The sequence below is a fragment of the Pelodiscus sinensis genome, chromosome 3 (genome assembly GCF_049634645.1).
Source record: "Pelodiscus sinensis isolate JC-2024 chromosome 3, ASM4963464v1, whole genome shotgun sequence".
Taxonomy (NCBI): domain Eukaryota; kingdom Metazoa; phylum Chordata; order Testudines; family Trionychidae; genus Pelodiscus; species Pelodiscus sinensis.
The window spans coordinates 12,518,993-12,539,305 of NC_134713.1; the positions used below are offsets into that span (position 1 = coordinate 12,518,993).

A 20,313-nucleotide genomic window follows, 5' to 3' on the forward strand; every position below is an offset into this window, starting at 1 on the left:
TTGTGCCAAGTGAAGGGGTAGATGTAACTCTTCTTTACTCACTTTCTCCACACCATACATGGTTTTATAGAATTTTATCATGTCCTCCACCTTAGCTATCTCTTTGCTAAGCCAAACAGTCACCGTCTTTTTAATTTTTTCTCATACAGAAACCATTCCATACCCTTAATATTTTTTCATGTTCTTCTCTGTACTTTTCCCAAATCTAATATATTAGGTGATATGATCAAAATCATACACAGTGTTCATGGTATGGGTGTGCCAAGATTTATATAGTGACATTATGATATTTTTCTGTCTTATTATCTATTCCTTTCCCAGTGGTTCATAACATTCTGTTAGTTTTTTTTATTTCCCTTGAACATTGCAGGAGACTGGACTTGAGATGGGACCATTCTACTGTGTCCTGAAAAGTCTCTGTCTCCTTAGCTTCTCAAGTCCAGTCACTCTGATCTCAAGAGTCCATACTCGGTTTCTGAGGGCCAGAAGCTGCTAGAGATAACTGACTTCTTTAGAAAAAGCTAATCTAACGAATTTTTAAACAAACCTAATAGGCCAGCTCTACCTCCCAGTTATACTGCTGTAAATCCAATCGTTCCACTGCATTCAGCTACTGGAAAATGGAACTACCAAACGTATGTAGATAGATAGAGAGATGCTATTTGAAAAAGATTTGAAAAGACACAAAAATCCCATCTGTTGTACTTGTTAGGAGATAGCCATTGTCACTTACCTGTTTTGCCAAATAAGTTGTTTAGTGTGCCTGAGAAAGGAGAGCTCATGGAAAACACAGGAGCAGAAACATCCAGGGACGTTGACTGTAAGACGGAAACTAGTTTTAGTTAAAACTCAAAACCATTTTCAGGAGCAACATTTTAAAAAAGATTGTGTGAATAAAATTCTGTTCAGTGGGGGCACACAGGAGGCATATAAATGGCATGTAGGGCAGGCCAGATAAAAGGGTGTTTTAAACTAGTTGCTCTCAGCTAGGGGCATATGTATCTCTGTGGGTATGCAGGGGTCTTCCAGGTGATGCATCAACTCCTCTAGCCACACGCTTCATTTTACAACAGGCTACAGAAAAAGCACTAGGGAAGTGAGTACAAATTGAAATTTCATACAGACAATGATTTGTTTCTACTTATCTATATGACATACACTGAAATGTAAGAAGTGTTTATATTCCAGTTGATTGATTTTGTAATTATATGGCAAAACTGAGCGAGTCAACAATTTGTCAGTAACACTGTGCTGTGACTCTTGGTATGTATACACTGCACAGCTATTTTGGAACAAGCTATTCTGGAATAGTTATTCCGAAATAGCTTATTCCGAAATAGCAGGTCTACACTGCAGGGAAGCCTCAAAATAAGTCAGAGGCAGGTTTCCCTAATGTAGACATGCTATTTCAATTTAGAGCCCCAGGAGGAATAACTTAGAATGGCCCTGGTGAGGGGCTATTTTGAAATAGCAGAAGTGGAGTGTCTACACACGTCTGATTTCGAAATAGCTATTTTGGAATAGACGTTATTCTTCATAGAATGTGGTTTACAGAAGTTGGAATACGATGTCCGTTATTTTGAAATTATTTCACAATAACAGAATTGCTGTGTAGACGCTCGCATAGTTATTTTGGAATAACAGCTATTATTCCGAAATAACTTTGATATGTAGACACGCCCTATGTCTGCTATTGTAAGCAAGTCATTTTTATATAAGAAGAAACTTGGGGTACACAAGAGCTATCAGTCTCCCAAGAGGGATACAGTGGTCTGCAAAGGTTGAGAGCCCCTGCTTTAAAGCAATCTGTTGCAGAAGGAATAATGAAGCTATTGTGGCATTCAGTAGCATTCAAACCACTTTACGTCTCTCTGTGGTTGTTTTCTTATGGCTTGTTCTGTTTGGACTGGATTGAGATGTTAGACTGATTGTGTGTGCATGTGTGTGCGTGTGTGTGTCCCCACATTTATGGTGACAAGAATGGACAAGAGGGAATCCGACAGATTAACCCTAAAATAAAGTCACAGCCACAAATGGTCTCTACCTATGCAAATGGTGCATATGACACCTGGGGTTAGACTATAAGCCCTTTCACTCCAGCAGCAGAGGGCTTTTGCCTTTTAAGCTCAAGGAGAATTCCCATTAGCGTTGCAGCTGGACTACAGACGACATCCTCTTCAGATCAGTCATCCGCACATGAGATTACTACAACTATGTCAGCAAATCTGATTCCATCCCCCAGGGGGCGGGTGAACATTAACTATATGCAACCTCATGATATATTTGTTAGTCTCTAAATTGTCACAGGACCGCTGGTTGTTTTTAAAGTTACAGACTAACACGGCTACCACTTTGAGACTATAAAATAATTGGTACTTCACAGAAGGGCAGGGAGAGAAAGAATTTATCTTGCTAGAGAGATTAAGGAAATTTCCTTTATGGAAAAGACCTATAGAATTTTATAGGGATGACCAAAAGGGTTCTACAGAGAAAAAGAGGCGTTCACTAGAAATTTAAAAGTGTATAGAATTTAAGTAGATCACTGCAATAGATTGATTTAAAAATTCTATAGCAGGGTCCTCATTCCTTATTAAATGCAATAATGCTTTTATAAGGTTCATCAGACTGAATCACTGTGGAAAAAAGGATGTAATTTTGTAGATTTGAAACACAGGGTTCATAAGGTGGTCAAGATAGAAGAGGAACGTGAATTAATTATTTTTAAGAAGTGTGGTCACAGGGCCTGATCTCCTCTGCTTACGCTCACCTTGCTAGGGAAAACTCCCACTGACAGAGGCCAAAATCTTGCAGTGGGTACAGATTCCACTGATTCTGAGGGGAGTATGAGTTGGTCCAGTGAGGGCTTTTCCTGAATAAGGAGTGGGAATCAGCCCCCAAAGTGTAGTGGCTTTTGTCTTTTCTTTTTAAAAGGGACCTATTGGCTTCGGAAGGTAATTTAACTAATGCATCGGGCTAACCCATCCCCTGTAACAGTAAATGTGTAATTTTAGATAAGCCAATCATTTCTGATTGGGTGAGTTGTAGACAAAACATTTCCCCCAGTATCTCATTTGTACGTATGGTTCTTTATAGAACCCTATATGGTGTTAATAGTACAGCTGGTTGACCTGTTTTGAATTTCAAAAAAATCAATCAAATTTCAACATTTCTTTGAAATGTTGACTCTAATTTCTAAAAGGAAAAATATTGATTATATTTCCATAACTTCCTTCCCCCCATTTTTGACCGACTATATATCACAATATTTTTAATTTTGAAGAAAGAGGGAGATTTTTAAAAAATCATGAGTTGCCCCCACTTCTTTTCTTTTTTGAGCATTTTTAGTATGTTCTAAGTATGAGTATTAAATACATTGGGTTAATAAAATATATTGCAGAGTATTAATAAAGTAACTATGAAATCCATTTTTAGGATTAACCTTTGCTTGCTGCGTACTCCATCTTGTAAATGAATATGCATTCAACAAGGCTTCTTGCACCTGTATTTTGCAAACAGAGTCAATCAGTAAACCCATGCAGTCAATTCAAATAATAAACTTACATTTGTATCTGGTGTAAAGCATTAGTTAAATTCTTACCTTCTTATCCCATAGAGTTCCAAACACCAGAATAAATAATCCCTATGAAAATAAGATATTTAAATATTAACAGTATATATACTTGTCCAGATTTAACCACATACTAGAGCATTCCTCTACCCACCATTTCTCTGTCTTGACAACTTAAACTAGAAGATTGTCATAGCAGGAACTTAGCACAATAGGGTCCTCATCTTCTTTGAGGTCTCCAGACATTTATGTAATATAGATAGTTATAATTCTGCCCACAGAAGGGACACAAGCCAATACAGATGAGGAATTTCTTGGTTATGAATGTCTGTGTGTCTTTAAATAATCTCATGAGAAGATGGTTCCCAGTTAAACACTCTATTGTAAATCTATAACGCAGTAGTTCTTGTTCAGTGTTTTCACAATAGTAACTGGCATTCTTTCCCTGGATGTCACTGTGCAGTTAACATGTTGCTATCAAAAAGTTATAAGCAAAGTGACTAGGATGGAAAATTTTAAAGACACGAGAAAAAAAATGTTTCTCTTTTTATTTCAGAAATGAAATTTTGTGAAATATTTAAATATCTGCAGTAGTTGCTTATTAAAACAAAATTGGATTACTTCTTTAAGAATGCAAAATGTATAATGTAGATAGCACGTACAAAAGTTCCTGTTTGGTATATTTATGAAATATAAATAAGTATAAATTCTAACGTTTTGATTCAGATAATAAAGATAAATACATCTAGAATTAGGGATGAGCTGCAGCTGTACACTCAACTAGCTAGGTGCTTTTTTTGTTGAGAGAAACATATTGTTCATTTAAAATACTTATTAGTTATTATTAGAAAATATATGGAAGGCCAGAAGGGCAGCAGTAATGATATTAATTTAAACATTACTCTAAAAATTCTTTCACTGTTCATTAGAAGAAAAAATATTTCACATAATAGTCCCTTTTCAATTTTCCCTAAAATTTACAATTTTCGATATTGGGCAAAAAAAGGAAAAAAAATCCATAATATTTATTCCAAACATTTTCTCCCCCTCCTCCACCTCTTACCTTAGTGGCATAATAATTCTGATAGTTTCAGTTTTATAAGGCATTTCACTAAAGGAATCTGAGTGCTTTATATATTTGCATTATTATTTGTTAAAAGAGCTGGGTAGAGAACGGTAATCTATTTAATGAAGAATTTGATATTTCAGAATTTGTTGGATGTTTTTTCTCATGTGCAACAAAACTGAAAAATTCTGAAGTTCTCAGTGAAAAGGCATATGGTCCCAGCTCTAGAGGCTGATCAGGTGCCATAGAACAAAAAGCCCAGGGCAGAATCAGAAGCAGAGAGAGGACTAGAAACCAGAAGTCCATATTCCCAGATTACTTCATTAACAGTTAGAACTCATTCTGCAAGCACAAAATCTTAGCTTATGATTGGGAGAAAAAAATCAGCCATTCATGCGCCCCAGATCCTGGGAGTGCGGCGCATGCGTGGCTCCGCCCCGGGCACCTGGCACATGCATGGCCCCACCCCCAGGCACCCAGTACATGCGCGGCAGCCCAGCGTGGTGCATCCTACAATGGGACGCCCCGGGAGGTAGCTCGGTCAGCCCGTAGCTTGGGCAGGCTCTGGGATGATCCATTTCACTTGTTTACTTCCCATCCCATGAGTATTGCTCATCAATTTATTATGTCTTATATCTGGACTGTCTTTCTACAATCACAAAATAATTGGAAGTGATAACTGGCTAGAGTAGCATTGGAGAAAACAGAATCTGATGGTAGCTCAGAATACACACACAATCGGAATACATCCTTAATCACAGTGAATTTTGCTCACGCACACAAAGTAGAGCTGTTTGCCTAATTTGGGGAAAGAATTACCCCACAACTTATTGGCAGAAACCTTGGGAATAGGGTGTCACCTTCATCTGTGACCGGCCAGTAAGAAACACAATCTATTTCCTGTGACTTCTGGAGGGTGATGGTGCTTACACCTTCCTGTCTTCTTTTTCTATGAGTCTGAGTTAAGTGGTCATGAAAAATAAAGCAGTGCACACATGATACTCACTTGGAAAGCATTGAGGAGAGTAAATAGTATATGGAAGACTATTGAGCTGTCTTTGATAACGGTCGCCAGTCCAAATCCCCAGGTGAGGCCTAATAACGGGGTCAGAATGCCAATGCTTTTGATTACTTGATTCAAGGAGTTCCTCTCCTGCTTGCTTGGCTTCTCCCCAATGGCAGGCCTTAGTATTTTCACTATGACTACAACAGCAATGATTGAATTCACAGCCACAATGGTCAGCGCGGGGATCACGAAGGCAAGGAGCGCTTTGCTGTTCTCCCAGTTGAGCCAGCAGGCGTTTTCCCTCCTGTAAGCATCCTGTGGATAAGTGACTGCTATGGTGATGACTGCTATGATGAGAGGGCACCCGTATCCCAAAGAGTATGTTACAGTTTTCTGGATGGTCTTGCTCGTGTCATGTAAAATGAAGACCAGGCGATAGAAGAGCATGAGGCCCGTGGCAAGCATCCAGAAAAAGACGCAAAGGTAGAACAAGTGGATGAAAAAGGTGGCAGCTATGCAGACATTTCCATTCACTGGCTTCTTTGTGTCTTGTAGAGCGGCAGCGACAATGAACCAGACATCTGCGATCAGAAGACACACAGCTATGTTCAAGATGCAGACGTGGCGCATGTAGGAGGTTCTGTTTTTGGTCACAGATTTCCACACCAGACATTCAATTACGATGCAGAGCACCAGACTCGCCAAGGAAATGCTCAGGCCAATGTAGGTGATGTAATCTAGTGGCTGCAATGGGTCTCCAGGAGAGGTGGATTCCATGTAGGGCGACATAAGAATTGAGAACGAAGTCAAGTGATCACAGATGCAAATGACATTGTCTCCATTGTCCTTCGACTGACAGCCTGTGCCATCCCATCCCCCTGCACCGTCAGAGAGAGAGAAGTTCCAAAAGACACACTGGGGATCTCTCAGGGAAGTATTGCCTTTGGCAAAAGTCTGAGCGATCTGGAAGCCCTGCAGGTGCCTTTGGCTCACTGTTGTTGTCATTACCAAGCCATTCACAACCACATCTGTCTCATTGGGCATGGGCAGAATATATCTGAGTGTTGAGAAAGCCACACTGATAATGGCTGTGTTTGGTACCAGGCTCTGAATCTTAGTGCTATTAATTAGCACGTTACCACTGAGGTTTGATGAACTGGAGAAAGTAAAGGTCTTATTATAGTCCAATGTGCTATTTTCTGGGATAACTATCCCTTGCAGCTGAAGGTTGGTGTTGGTGATAGAAGGAATGGTATTATTCACTGGCTGAAGGGCCTGGGAAAATCTCTCCACTGAATTCAGTAACTGGGAACTCTTCTCTTTTTCCTGATTGTTCAGTTTTTTCCAGGCAGGTATTGTGGAATTGCTGACAATAATGTCCACTGTAGAGAGGAAATTCTGTAATAGAGACAAAACATGGTATTAATGAAGTTCTTTACAATCACTGCAACTACCAGTAATAATATTGGTATATTCTGAAATTTATCTTGCTAGCGTGGCCTCATCTTTTGCCCAGCAATCCTTCAGACATTTCCCTCTGGATGTCCCCTGTCAAGTCAGGGTCACTGGAAACGTAGTAATAGAGAGGTAGCCGTGTTAGTCTGATCTTGCTAAAACAAAAGGAAAAACTAAAAACTATGTAGCACTTTAAAGACTAACAAAATGGTTTAATAGGTGATGAGCTCATCAACTGGAAACATAGTTACTCATCTTTCCTTCTAATACTGCTGCACGTTTGCCTGGTTCCAGGCTTGGATTCCAGGTTTGAAGTCTAACCATAATTCCTCACTACTGCCCTATCCCACTCTGCTACTCTCACACTTGCTTCTCCTCAACTGCCTTCTCCATGTCCGTCATCTTGGTTTCACTCAACTCTCCCCAATACCTCATAGCTTCTCTATAAACACCATCATCTATTGAGGAAACAATCTCCCAAGTCCTGCTATATAAATCTAAAGGAACCATTTGAGTATCTCTCTGGCCATCCCACTGTAACCTCTGTCCTCCTCTATTCCGCTCTCTCTGCTATTCGTCAGGCTCACTGGTATATTATGTCTAAAATGAAGACCATCTACTCAAGGGCATCATTTTGGGAGAGCAGAGAGGGGGAGGGGCAGCAGATGTGTGTATTGGGATGCTGCTTGCTTTTCTGTCTGTTCCCCTAGGGAGTGAGGGGAAACTACACATATTTCACAAATTACTTCTGTGCTCCTCCCATCACCAGCCAGGAGTGGAGGCATGCACACAAGACATATACTTTCCCCTTGCTCCCTGATAGGGGAACGGGAAGAAAAGCAAGCAGCGCCCTGGTATGCACAGTAGCTACCTCCCCTCTCCTACCCTCTCACCCCCCCCCATTCTCCTAAAATGGCACCTTGCATCAACTCTGTGATAGAGACTCTGTCTTCTATGTTCTGCAAAGCTCCTAGCACACTTCTGGATGCTGAGCTGCCAGTAATTTTCCTCTCTCCCATTGCTCCAACAACATCACCCTTTTAACTAATCTTTTCCTATAAAAGCAAAGTTCCTGGGCCTCCCCATCAAGGCTTTTCAAAATCTTGCCTTTGTCTGTACCTTTGTTCTTATTACCTCTTACTTTATCACACCCTCAGCTCCTCCCTAATCCATGTGAAACCCCTTTTTTCCTCCCCGGGTTACTGGGGAGCAGGTCACACTCACTGGTGTGCCTGGGCACCTGATAGTTTTAATCCAAAAGGATATCCTGGGCACCCCAGTAGTGATGGTGTTTAGTTGGGGAAAGTCCTATCCACCCCCTTGCTGCAGTCCCTTGCTCGTAATGAATGTATAATGGCGGTGCCTCCACCTGGCTGGCCTTGTACACACTTACTCGTGTGCCTTGAGAGCCTCCAGGAACATACTCATTCCAGCTATAATCTGGATCTAACTCCAGAACAACAACTACAAATCATATACAGGCAGTCCCCGGGTTACATGGATCCGACTTACATCGGATCCCTACTTACAAACGGGGTGAGGCAACCCCGCACTAGCTGCTTCCCCCTAGCAGACCAGGGAGATGCGAAGCTAGCGCCTCCCCCAGCAGACCAGGGAAACGCAGAGCGGCTTTTCTAAGCAGACACCTCATCTGGGCTACGTCTACACTGGCCCCTTTTCCGGAAGGGGCATGTAAATTTCTCTAGTCGTCGTAGGGAAATCCGCGGGGGATTTAAATATCCCCCGCGGCATTTAAATAAAAATGTCCGCCGCTTTTTTCCGGCTTTTAAAAAAGCCGGAAAAGAGCGTCTAGACTGGCCCCGATCCTCCGGAAAAAGTGCCCTTTTCCGGAGGCTCTTATTCTTACTTCAAAGTAGGAATAAGAGCCTCCGGAAAAGGGCACTTTTTCCGGAGGATCGGGGCCAGTCTAGACGCTCTTTTCCGGCTTTTTTAAAAGCCGGAAAAAAGCGGCGGACATTTTTATTTAAATGCCGCGGGGGATATTTAAATCCCCCGCGGATTTCCCTACGACGACTAGAGAAATTTACATGCCCCTTCCGGAAAAGGGGCCAGTGTAGACGTAGCCCTTGAGAATAAAGGACTGAGGGAAGTGAGGTGTGGGAGAATAAAACTGAGCTCTGGAGAAATGTTTGGCTAGAGTTTCCCCTACAATATGTACCAGTTCCGACTTACATACAGATTCAACTTAAGAACAAACCTACAGTCCCTATCTTGTACGTAACCTGGGGACTGCCTGTGCATCTAATAGATTACATTAAAATAAACAATCTTTACTTAAGTTAAATAAACGGGGTTTAACAGACTAAAAATGAATAGCATTAACAAAGTGCACAATGATAATTGGAACTTATATATTTAGCATTTGCACTGCCAATACTGATCTCACCCCAAAGCGTGCACATCCCTAGACTCAGAGTCCCAGACTCTTGCGTGCGTGGGTGCGCTTGAAGAATTGCAGCTGTAGTGGAGGTTCTCTGCAGGCAGTGTGTATGTGGGTCCAAGCTAGGCAGCACCTCTGTCTCAAGCAGCACTTTCCCCAAAAGGCCCAGTTACTTACAGCCTCATGCTGTGCCTATCAGAAGCAACCTGCTAAATCCCAGTTCCATAGGTATCTAGTCCCAGTCTGTAGCTGCACTCCAACAGCCCCTGAATTGGATCAAACTCCTCCACAGCAGCCTGGCTCCCCTCCTGTTCCAAAATCCAAGGGCAGAGTACCAGACTGCTAAGCCTCTCTTCTCATGCACCTGGAGAGAGACAGATCTCCCACACAAGAGTCACTTCCTTCCTGTTTTTTCCCAAGGGCTCATGGGAATTGTAGTCTGTGAGTCTGGATTGCAGCACACAAGGTCTTTCCAGAAAATAAGCAGAGGCACCTTTAATAAGGGGACTACACATGTATTACCCAGTCAGGGAGTCTATTCCCATCTGAAGCGGAAGCCAAAGAGCCAACTGACTTCTACAAGGATTAACTGTAACTTACTGTCATAATGCGTGGATCTGCCTCTGTCGAGATGTTTGAAACCAAATTCAGGATGGTAATCACTGCATTCAGGTTTGCAGGTGAATTGTTTATTTCTTCTTGTTCTTTCCCTGTTTCATTGTGAAGTGTCTCGAGATATGTGGCTATCTGTTGTGTTGGCTGAGGGCCAGACACCAAAGACTAGAATGGAAATTAAACGTGATGTTACATATAGGCAATGCACCCAGAGCTTGATCTTCAGTCTAGATACACAGTGAGCACATAGGGAAAGAAGTGTAAATCCCCCACAAGTCTAGCTGGACAGAGGAATAGGGTGACTGCTAGTGATTTCTAGAAGAGAAGATAAGGGTTGTTGTTGTATCTGAGTGATGACACAAGCAAAGATGGGAGTGATCCTACCAACCACGCAGCCAGACACCTTGCAGTAGGAATTATTCCAAGCTCGGGACTAGCTGACAGCAAGGGATGGCCTATGCTCTGGAGCTAGCTGTAGCCATATGTGTGGGATGTATTTGCAGAGAGAGGGCCATTGGTAATGAGCTCTGAAAAGGCTCTGACAGGACAGACCATCCCATCACTGAAATGTGAACAGGGAACAGGAACATGCTCCTGGGTGTTGCAAGCCAGCAATGCAACAGGGCGCACTAGAGTAGAACTGATGCACAGGCTGCACTAGAGTAGAACCAAAGGCAAGAAGTATGTATTATGCTGGTGGTGGACAGTGCTGGAGAATCTTGTCTGTCTGACTTTACCATCATTTCCTCCCTAACTTCCTGTGATGGCCCTGTCTTGTGGTGACCCTCATTCTGGCTGTAGAGTGCCACAAATGCTCCATTCAGAGCTACTCATGGTACGTGTACTATAAACACGCACCTATGGCAGATAAAAGTCCACCTCCTGCTAACAGCTAAAGGTAATTCACTTTTAAGGTAAGTGGTAGAATGTTATACTTATGGTCCCAACCATTGTGATGCTGAGCATAGGACAAAGCCTTGATCCAGGATAGCCCTTAAAGGCATGCTTAACTTTAAGGATGTGCTTAAGTCTCATTGACTTCAATAAGACTTAAGTATGAAAGGTATACATGTGCTTAATTGCTCTCCTGAGGGAGAAAGCTTTCTTGAATGAGGGCCTATATATGCCTAGTCAGAGAGAACTGGACAATCATGTCTGCACTGTAGGGCTGTGTCCAGACTCAGGGGTTTTTTCGGGAAAAGTAGCCTTTTCCCGAAAAAACTTCCCCTGCGTCCAGACTCAAGCCGCGTTCTTTCGAAATAATTTCGAAAGAACGCGGCTTTTCTTTCGATGGCGGTAAACCTCGTTTCACGAGGAAGAACGCCTTCTTTCGAAAGTTCCTCTTTCGAAAGAAGGCGTTCTTCAATGTAAATAGGGCTTCCTCGAAAGAGAGCATCCAGACTCACTGGGTGCTCTCTTTCGAAAAAGCGGATTGCTCTTTCGAAAGATCCGCCTGCAGTCTAGACGCGATCTTTCGAAAGAGGCTCTTTTGAAAGATGCTTTCGAAAGAGCCTCTTTCGAAAGAAGCCTGCAGTCTAGACATAGCCTACGTAAATATCATGTAGACTCAGGGTACGTCTAGACTACAGGCTTTTGTCGACAGAAGTTTTGTCGACAGATACTGTCGACAAAGCTTCTGTCGACAAAGAGCGTCTAGACTACATTCAGTTCTGTCGACAAAGCAAGCTGCTTTGTCGACAAAACCCTGTAGTCTAGACACAACCCTACATGCAATAACACCTTCTGTCGACAGAACTCTGTCGACAGAAGGCGTTATGCCTCGTAAAATGAGGTTTACCAGCGTCGACAAAACAGCTGAGTTCTGTCAATGTTATGTCGACAGAACTCAGTGGTAGTGTAGACGCAGGTATAGTTTTGGCGACAAAAGTCCACTTTTGTTGACAAAACTCTGTAGTCTAGACACACCCTCAGCCAGCGTTTTGCCACATTTTCAGATTGTCAACCCCTTATTCAGAATAAAAAAAATTGCACTCCCCCTTATATTTATTGTGGAAACAAGTGCAAAAAAGTGTGTCTACAGTAACAGGGCTCAGCTTCTGTAATTTATTTGTGTGTGTATTTCAAGAGGTTGACAAAGAATAGTTGACCCGGGAGGCTAGGAGTGGGGGAGCAAGATTTTCTTTGTTTTAATTGCAATAGAAATTTCATTGCCTCACGACTCCGTCCTTTCGATTGCCTTGATAAGCACTGCATCGGGCTGTTCTAAATTACTCTGCCACACTCAACTCCCTGGAGCCCTTGGAACAAAGAGTTAATTACCTGGCTTTGAAAGCACGTTTAATTGAATCGTTGCTATTTTCCAGTATTGAATGTCTTTTACATGGTTAAAGCATATGAACAATAGGAACACATTGAATGCACCTTCTAGTCTTTATTCAACGCTACTGAAAAAAACATGAAAAGAATACTAAGTTGTTACCTCAGCAGCACTGAACAGTGTGTTTATTTGGTCAGAGAGGCAGGTGTTACTAGCAACCATCCACTTGCTGTCGATGCACCCATAGATGATATTCCCTCTGATGGGGTTGCTCAGACCACTCACATTTTTGGAGTCTGGGCAGGGTTTTGTTATCTGTTTTCCTTGCTCTCCCACACCAATGATGTCTGAACACATAACTTTATTTTCTATAGTAAGACAAAGAAATAGCTGGATAACAGGGAATAGAATTGCATCCTGGGAGATGTAGTATGACTAGGGAATCCAGCCTATGAGGAAGACCAGGGGCATGAGGCACCAGAATTACAATTCCCATGAGACGCAAATGCCAGCAGAGATCATTGTCAAACTGAGCTAAAACAAGACACTTTGTTTCAGTTTTAAAGATTTTGGCAAAGCTGACATTCTCTTAGGAAAACTGTATTTTCTATATTTTAAAAAGCCCATTTGGATAACAAATTCCCAACCAGCTCTAACCTCTACACATGCTGCTGCACGTAAGCAGCCCCCATTGAACACTATACATGTCCTTTGCTTTGGCAAATATTTTAGAACTGTACATTCAATTGCTGTAGATAATTACAAAACTTCCTTCTTACTTGGTATAACAGTTAGTCTCATAGGGAAACTTTCGACCTTATCTTGAATGTGGTTAACAAAGGTACAGTAGACCGTCACATTTGTCCTTGAGTTGCAGCTTTCTGTATAATTGTATAGATAGCACACTTGGTTTCCTTGTGTTGCTTGCACTAGAAAAAAGATTTTAGGTGTGTTAATGTGATAGTTTGATTCCATAATTGGAGTAAAAGAGGAAGTGCTTGTGAAAACCTGCTTTTTCAGTCTCGTAAAGAACAGCTTTCTGAGCCCTTCCAGTAATAATCTCCTACTATTCAAACTTAGGGTCTTCTATTGCTTACGCTCATTCTTTGCCACCTTCTTATGCTGACTCTTCTGTCTACAGATATAAAGTCTAAGCATGTTCTGGCCTTCAAGTACAAGAGCAGCTTTCCTCCAGAGTCCTTTATGGTGCAGCAGCAGTGGCTGGTATAGCTGCTTTAGGACACCTCTTCCATTTCTGCTTTTGCTGCTTCTGTTTAATGTTGCTGGTCTGCCAAAAGTTTGTGAATGGGTTTGCCGATCCCCAGTATATAAAAGGTTGAGAACCACTGGTTTAACTATTGCTGAGGGTGTATGTATGTCATTACTGGGGATATTTTGAGTTAAATTAATTAAACCTTTGACCTTATTACATTTCTGTTCTTGTTTATTTTAGTGAGAAGCAGAGCAGAAATGTATGTCAATCTCATGATATTCGTAAATATTTTGAGCCACTCGGGAACTTCACCTAAACATGCTAAATAATTGGTAGAATGTATAACTGCATTAAATTCAAAGACCTAGAACCACATACATGTGCTCTGGTGAAGACCTTTTGCCTATAACTTCAAGTGAATATGGGATAGTCTCTTACATAGTATTCTTGAGTGTTTTGTCCCATTTGGTTTGAAATTACTCAAGTACTTGAGTTTTCATCACTTGCTTTGAGAGGCTGTTCCAGTGTCTAGTAATCCTCACACACAGGAACTGTTTTCTCTTATTCATCTTAATATGTTTTTGCTTAGTTTCATGGCTATTACTCCTACACACTTGAGACACCCTTAACAATGTCTCTTTCCTTCACATTTACAAATTGTAAATGCTTGGAGAGGGCTATCATATCAACCTGAATCATAGCTGCTCATCAGTTAGATAGCGCGACATGAAAAATATGATCCTAACTTGAGAACATAAAACAAATGAAAGGCTAGAAAATGTTGGCAAGCAGACTACACCTGATATGAAAGTCACTGGCAGAAAGTAAAGACAGAATCCCAACGAGTATCTTTAGGACTTTACTGTAATCATATTTTGGATCTGATCCCACACTTATGGAAGTAAATGGCAAAACTTCATTAACTCCAAGGGGATCAGGCCCTTTAAGACTAAATGGCGAGAGTGTGTTGCTTACACTGCGTCATGAGCTGAAAGACAGGTCTTGAGATCAAAAAGGTGACAATCCCCAATTACACATGATGAAATGATTAGGGGTAACAAAGCACAAGGACTTGAAGAATCTGGATTACTGTAATGAGATAGTGCAATTGAAAAACACTTCTAATTGTAGGCATCATAGAAGTGAATCTTATGGGAGAGTGTCCAAAATTGTCCACACATTCAACACACAGTCAGTACTATTTTCTAGGCCCACCAATGGAGGTGAGGGGTAAAGGGCGCAGTTGCCTCAGGACTCATGATTTAAAGAGGCCCGGGACTCCAAGCCATTGCTGTTACTACTGTGGCAGTATTGGCTCCTGGCCCTTAACATCACCACCAAAGTGCTGTACTATGAGCTCCAGGCAGCTCTGAGGGCTAGAGGTCAGGGGTGCTGCACTCTGGGTGGCACAGAGGGCTGGCTGACCCCAGCCCTGCCACTTCTGCCTGAAGCCCCACCCCTTCTGCCTGAGGTCCCACCACTTCTGGAAGCATGGGGCCAGGCCTCCACCCACCTTTCCCAGGGGCCCGTAGAGGCTGTTGGTCCTCCTGCTATTTTCGGAGTAAATATCAGCTTTCTTACCTCCTATGAATTCTCTTTGTTGAACAGTGAACGTAACATTATAGTTTTCTCTTCTGGTTGTGCAGCATGTTAGGGCACGAGATACGTCGCATTGTATAAATCCTTCAATGGGATCCAGTACAATATGCTGCTTAGCAAGCAGAGGAACAATCTCAACTGTTGTATAAGCAGAGCTTTGCAAAAACTTCTGAAAGAATGTGCAAATATAGGTGCCTGAAAGCAATGGAACAGAAACAGGCCCCTGTTGAAAGCCACAGAATGCAGACTGATGAATTGGTAAACTATGGGTATTACATTTTTCTGGCTATGGTATATGTGTCTGTGGTGTACTTGCTATGGAGGTAGATCAGAAGGGATTGCTAAAGACACCGAGCAGAAAAAGAAAAACGATGACCCAGATCAGGAGCAGCCTTGCAATCACTCAAGAATAACCGCCAGGTTAGTACATGCCTACTGAATTGTCACTGCACAAAACACAGCTGGAGCAGGAACTGGTGATGCTCCCTTTTTATAGAATACTTGTAGTTCTCAGCAGGATGCGAGAGACCCAGGTTCATGTCCCCTCTCTACCTGATTTGGAGGGGAGACATGGACACAGGTCTCCTACCTGTTATCTGAGCATAATAAACTCCAAGAAGCTGTTCCTCAATTAATCATAGAATCTTAGAACTGGAAGGGACCTCGAGAGGTCATTGAGTCCAGTCCCCTGCCCTCACGGCAGGACCAAGCACCGTCTAGATCATCCCTGACAAGTGTCTGTCTAACCTGCTCTTAAATATCTCCAGTAATGGAGATTCCGCAATCCCCCTAGGCAGGGGTTGTGATGAAATGTTGAAATACTTAAACATTAATTATCCTAGACAGAGACCATGAGACTAACTCTAGAGTAGGGGCGGGGACCCTTTTTTGGGTTGGGGGCCACTGACCCACAGAAAAATCACTTAGGGGCTGCACCTAAGTGAAACAAACAAAATAAAAACCCTCACTGACGTGGCCCCCAACTGAGAAGGAGAAAGACGCTCCCCACATTCTCCTTGCACAGCAGAGCTCGGGGGGACCAGCTAGAGGATTTTGTGTGTTCCAGCCTGTGGAACGACAGCTCTGCAATATGGGGGAGGGAGCCCTGAGCCTCTGGGGCCAGAACCAGGCTAACCCGGGGGCCACATGTGGCTCACGGGTGTTAGGTTCTCCACCCCAGCTCTATAGGCTGCTGGTTAAGTTTAGGAGATGCAACTTCCAGGCTCTGTTCTGTTGGCTTCAAGGGACCACTTGTGTGATGAGAGCTGGGCATGTGGCTAAATGTCCTGCTGGACAGGGGCTCAGGTGAAGTTCCTATTTTCGAATGCTTGGCCATGTCACCTCCCGTGTCATTCTGACCAAACCAAACCGAGATGGGATGCCTTCACTTACCATTCCATGCCTGAGTAATAGCGTTCACGGTGAGCACAGACCTGGCTTCGGTTGATGAATTCATGGTGTTGATATATGGCTCCTGGTCTATAATTTTACCTTGGATTTGCCAGACGACATTGTCGTAATTGCTCACATCACTAATGCATGTGAGAGAAAAATTGCGTCCCTCGGAAACCTGAGCTTTTGAGTTGGAAGATTCTATTCTTACACTTGCTGAAAAATAAAAGAGAAATGACACTTTATTGTCCTTTGCACGAGCACAACAGGTAGGCAGAGTGGGAGAGAACAAAGACACAGTCCCTGCCCAAGGCACTTATGCTCAGCTATCTGCAATCAGACTCTAGCAGCATTCTCCAAAGGCTCTTACCTACTCGGAAATACGTCACTTGGATGTCTCTACTTGCGATAGCACCATGCCCCGTGTGCAGCTCACATGTGTACGTTATCGTGGTACCAGACTTGTCGCTTGGGCAATGAGACTGACTGGCATGGAGAGTGTACTCAGTGCAGTTTGTAGTGTTACTGGCGGTTCCTGTAATGAAATAAACAGTCCCAGGCCTGTCACTGCTGTCTGGTTAATAACTACAATAAAGCCTGAAGACACCAGACGTGTCCTGCCCATACAGGAGTAGGCACAAGTTTGCACAGTGAGGGTATGTCTACACTACCACCCTAGTTCGAACGAGGGTGGTTAATGTAGGCAACCAAAGTTGCAAATGAAGCCCGGGATTTAAATATCCCGTGCTTCATTTGCATCTTGCTGGGCGCCGCCATTTTTAAATCCCCAGTAGTTCGGACTCCGTGCCCGCGGCTACACGCGGCACGGAGTAGGTAGGCTTTCTAATTCGAACTACCAGTACACCTCATTCCCGGGCTTCATTTGCAACTTTGGTTGCCTACATTAACCACCCTAGTTCGAACTAGGGTGGTAGTGTAGACATACCCGGAGACACTCAGACTTAATTTGTGCAACAGTCACAGTGGTGCACTAGGGACACAGGACAGGGCCAAATTGTGCACATAGTAGTGACACGTGCCAATTACTTAAGGTACCTAATGGCCCAGGTCTACAATTCTGACTCACATACTGGGCAGCACATACTGCCATTGAGTCCAATAGTGCTGTTTGGGTGAGGACAAGTCGCAATGAGAACGGGTTTCAGGTTCAGGCCTGAGAGAAGTATTTTGAATCAGATGATCTCAGCATTGGCAGATTCAAGGTGTTTCTTCTAGTAAGCAATGGAAAGTACAAAGAAATACTGCAAATATTAAAGTCACCTATTTATCTTAGGGGACACCAACATTTTTAAGGGTTCCCCTGGAACTGTATTTTGGGTGTCAAGAGAGCAGGGTTAGAAATAATGCAGCAAATTTACCAAAACTACCCATCTAAATTATACCCATCAGATCTGAGAGTGCATCTATTGTGCAGGCAAAACTCCAGGGCGAAATCCTGATCCCAACACAACCAACGGCAAAATTCCCTGACTTCACGGGACCAGAATTTTACCTCATATATCTGAGTAGCTTACAATGTATGAATCCCTGTCCAAGCGCAATTACATTTGTGCATTTACAGTTACTCAGTTTGCAGTCAAACTTTATATGAAAGTTCCATTTATATACAGTTAATAAAAGGTCAGTAACGCTACGTCTACAATGCCGTTTTTTTGCAGCAGAAGATACGTAAAATGTGCTCTCATTTGCGTATCTTCTGCCGATCCTGTGGTTTTGCAGCTATAATAGTCCCGTGTAGATGGGGCCATTTGTTGGGGGGAAAAAAAGCCTTTAGCACAAGATCCTGTAAATCTCATTTTTTGAGTAGTATGTGAGTGTGAATATTTTGTCTTACCGTAATTATTTATTGCTTCATTTGTTCTCCAGTTACTAGTAAAGGATTGTATATCTCCAGCAATGCAACAGCTCAGCAATACTTTGGTACCATTACATACAACGTCCATCTTCTCTGATGACACTATATCTATTGGTGTGATGCTTATATTGTTTGTTATTTTAAATGTCACCATGTAGCTCAGAGTGATCTCCTTGAAATTGCAAATATAGAAGCCTGTAAAGGAAATATACTGTTTTACTGCTGAGAATTCATTCTGCCTTCATCCCCAAAAGCAACGAAAAATAGGTTTAGCTATTCACCACCTAATCCAACAATAGCGTAATCATTTTAATCCCTTGTTGGCTGTCATAACCTATGTGATAATGATTCATGTCAAGCTTCCATTGCTGGTGGTAGGTGTCATAGGCCCACTGGGACAGTGGCACTGTGAGGGGAACAACGAAGTATGACATGTACCTCTCTACAATGGACCTAGTACCAGAGCTCCCATATCTGCCCCTCAGTCTCTCTCTCTCTCTCATTGCTGGCAAACAAGCGTACCATTTATGGGAGGTGGGGGAGGAGGGTGCTACCAACTTTGAATCCCTGGATTTCATACTTGAGGTCTGCTTAAAGCTGCATACCCTGACTCTAGAGGCAGGTCTTAACTGCAACAGAGTTTGAGTTCTTGCAGCTTTGCCTTTGGGGCAGGAAGTTTGTTATAAAAAGAAGGAGTCAGGGTGATTAAGAATAACAAAAGGCTGGGTAGTCAAGTAATTGAAGGATTGTTAGATCATCATGAAAACATTGCTGGGTACTCCACTTAAAAGATAGGAGAAAAAAATAGGAATGAGTGTTGTGCCGCTGGGATTTGCATTTGAATCACTGCTGTTAAACTTAAAAATACCTTTAAAAATAAGTGGTCCTGGAGCACCTTAGAGACTAACCAAAAAACCTTATGAATGTTCTTGAAAATGGGGTGAACAGTGGCTAATCCAAACTGACTGCAAAGAGAGTTACAAAGGGATCTCATAAAACTGGGTTATTGGGCAACACAATGGCAGATGGAATTCAGTGAAAAGTAATGCACGTAGAAAAATAAAATCCCATCTATACATACAAAAATGATGGGGTCTAAAACAGCTGTTACCACTCAAGAAAGAGATGTTGGAATCATTGTGGATAGTTCCCTGAAAACATCTGTTCTATGTGCAGTGGTAGTCTAAAAAATAAAAAGCTAACGGAATATTGGGAATCATTAGGAAAGGAATAGATAAGACAAAATACTATATGGCCTCTATATAAAGTCATTTTATGCCCGCATCTTGGATACTCTTAGATGGTCGTCCCATCTAAAAAAAGATGTATTGAATTTGGAAAAGGTACAGAAAGGGCAACAGAAATGATAAGGGGTAGGGAACAGTCTCTATCTGAGGAGAGATTAACAAGACTGGGACTTTTCAGCTTGGAAAATAAATGACTGAAGGGTGGAGGGGATATGTTAGAGGTCTCTAGCTTCTGTTTGCCAGAAGCTGGGAATGGGTGACAGGGGATGGATCATGATGATTGCCTCTTTTGAAGCACCTGGCATTGGCCACTGTTGGAAGACGGGATACAGGGATAGAAGAATCATTGATCTGACCCAGTCTGGCCATTCTGATGTTCTTATATAGAGCTGAAATGTATCTGGCCCCTGCTATACACTACTAGACCCCACTCCCCTTAAAGAGCTGAGAGCGAGCCCAGGACTCCTGATGGTGTCTCTCTCGCCATAGTAACAAAGAAAGAATATACATTAAAATTTTAAGGCTAACCGCTAAGTGCATCTGCACTGCACCCTAAACTTGAAATAAGATACGCAATTTGTGCTATGCAAATTGTGT

The 20,313-nt window shown here is 42.5% G+C and overlaps 1 protein-coding gene across 3 annotated transcripts in view; it reads right to left on the reverse strand.

The window, feature by feature from the left end:
* The window catches only part of ADGRF5 (adhesion G protein-coupled receptor F5), a 76,806-nt gene that overhangs the window by 4,342 nt on the left and 52,151 nt on the right, over positions 1-20,313 (reverse strand). For all 3 annotated transcript variants that reach the window (XM_075923387.1, XM_025183419.2, XM_025183418.2), the window contains exons 10-20: positions 18,449-18,664; positions 16,964-17,128; positions 16,594-16,809; positions 15,184-15,396; positions 13,169-13,318; positions 12,552-12,757; positions 10,097-10,276; positions 5,641-7,038; positions 3,599-3,640; positions 3,440-3,499; positions 734-818 (exon numbers count right to left, since the gene is read on the reverse strand). In XM_075923387.1, the coding sequence (XP_075779502.1) occupies positions 734-818; positions 3,440-3,499; positions 3,599-3,640; positions 5,641-7,038; positions 10,097-10,276; positions 12,552-12,757; positions 13,169-13,318; positions 15,184-15,396; positions 16,594-16,809; positions 16,964-17,128; positions 18,449-18,664 (2,931 nt within the window). The remainder of the gene's footprint in view (positions 1-733; positions 819-3,439; positions 3,500-3,598; positions 3,641-5,640; positions 7,039-10,096; positions 10,277-12,551; positions 12,758-13,168; positions 13,319-15,183; positions 15,397-16,593; positions 16,810-16,963; positions 17,129-18,448; positions 18,665-20,313) is intronic.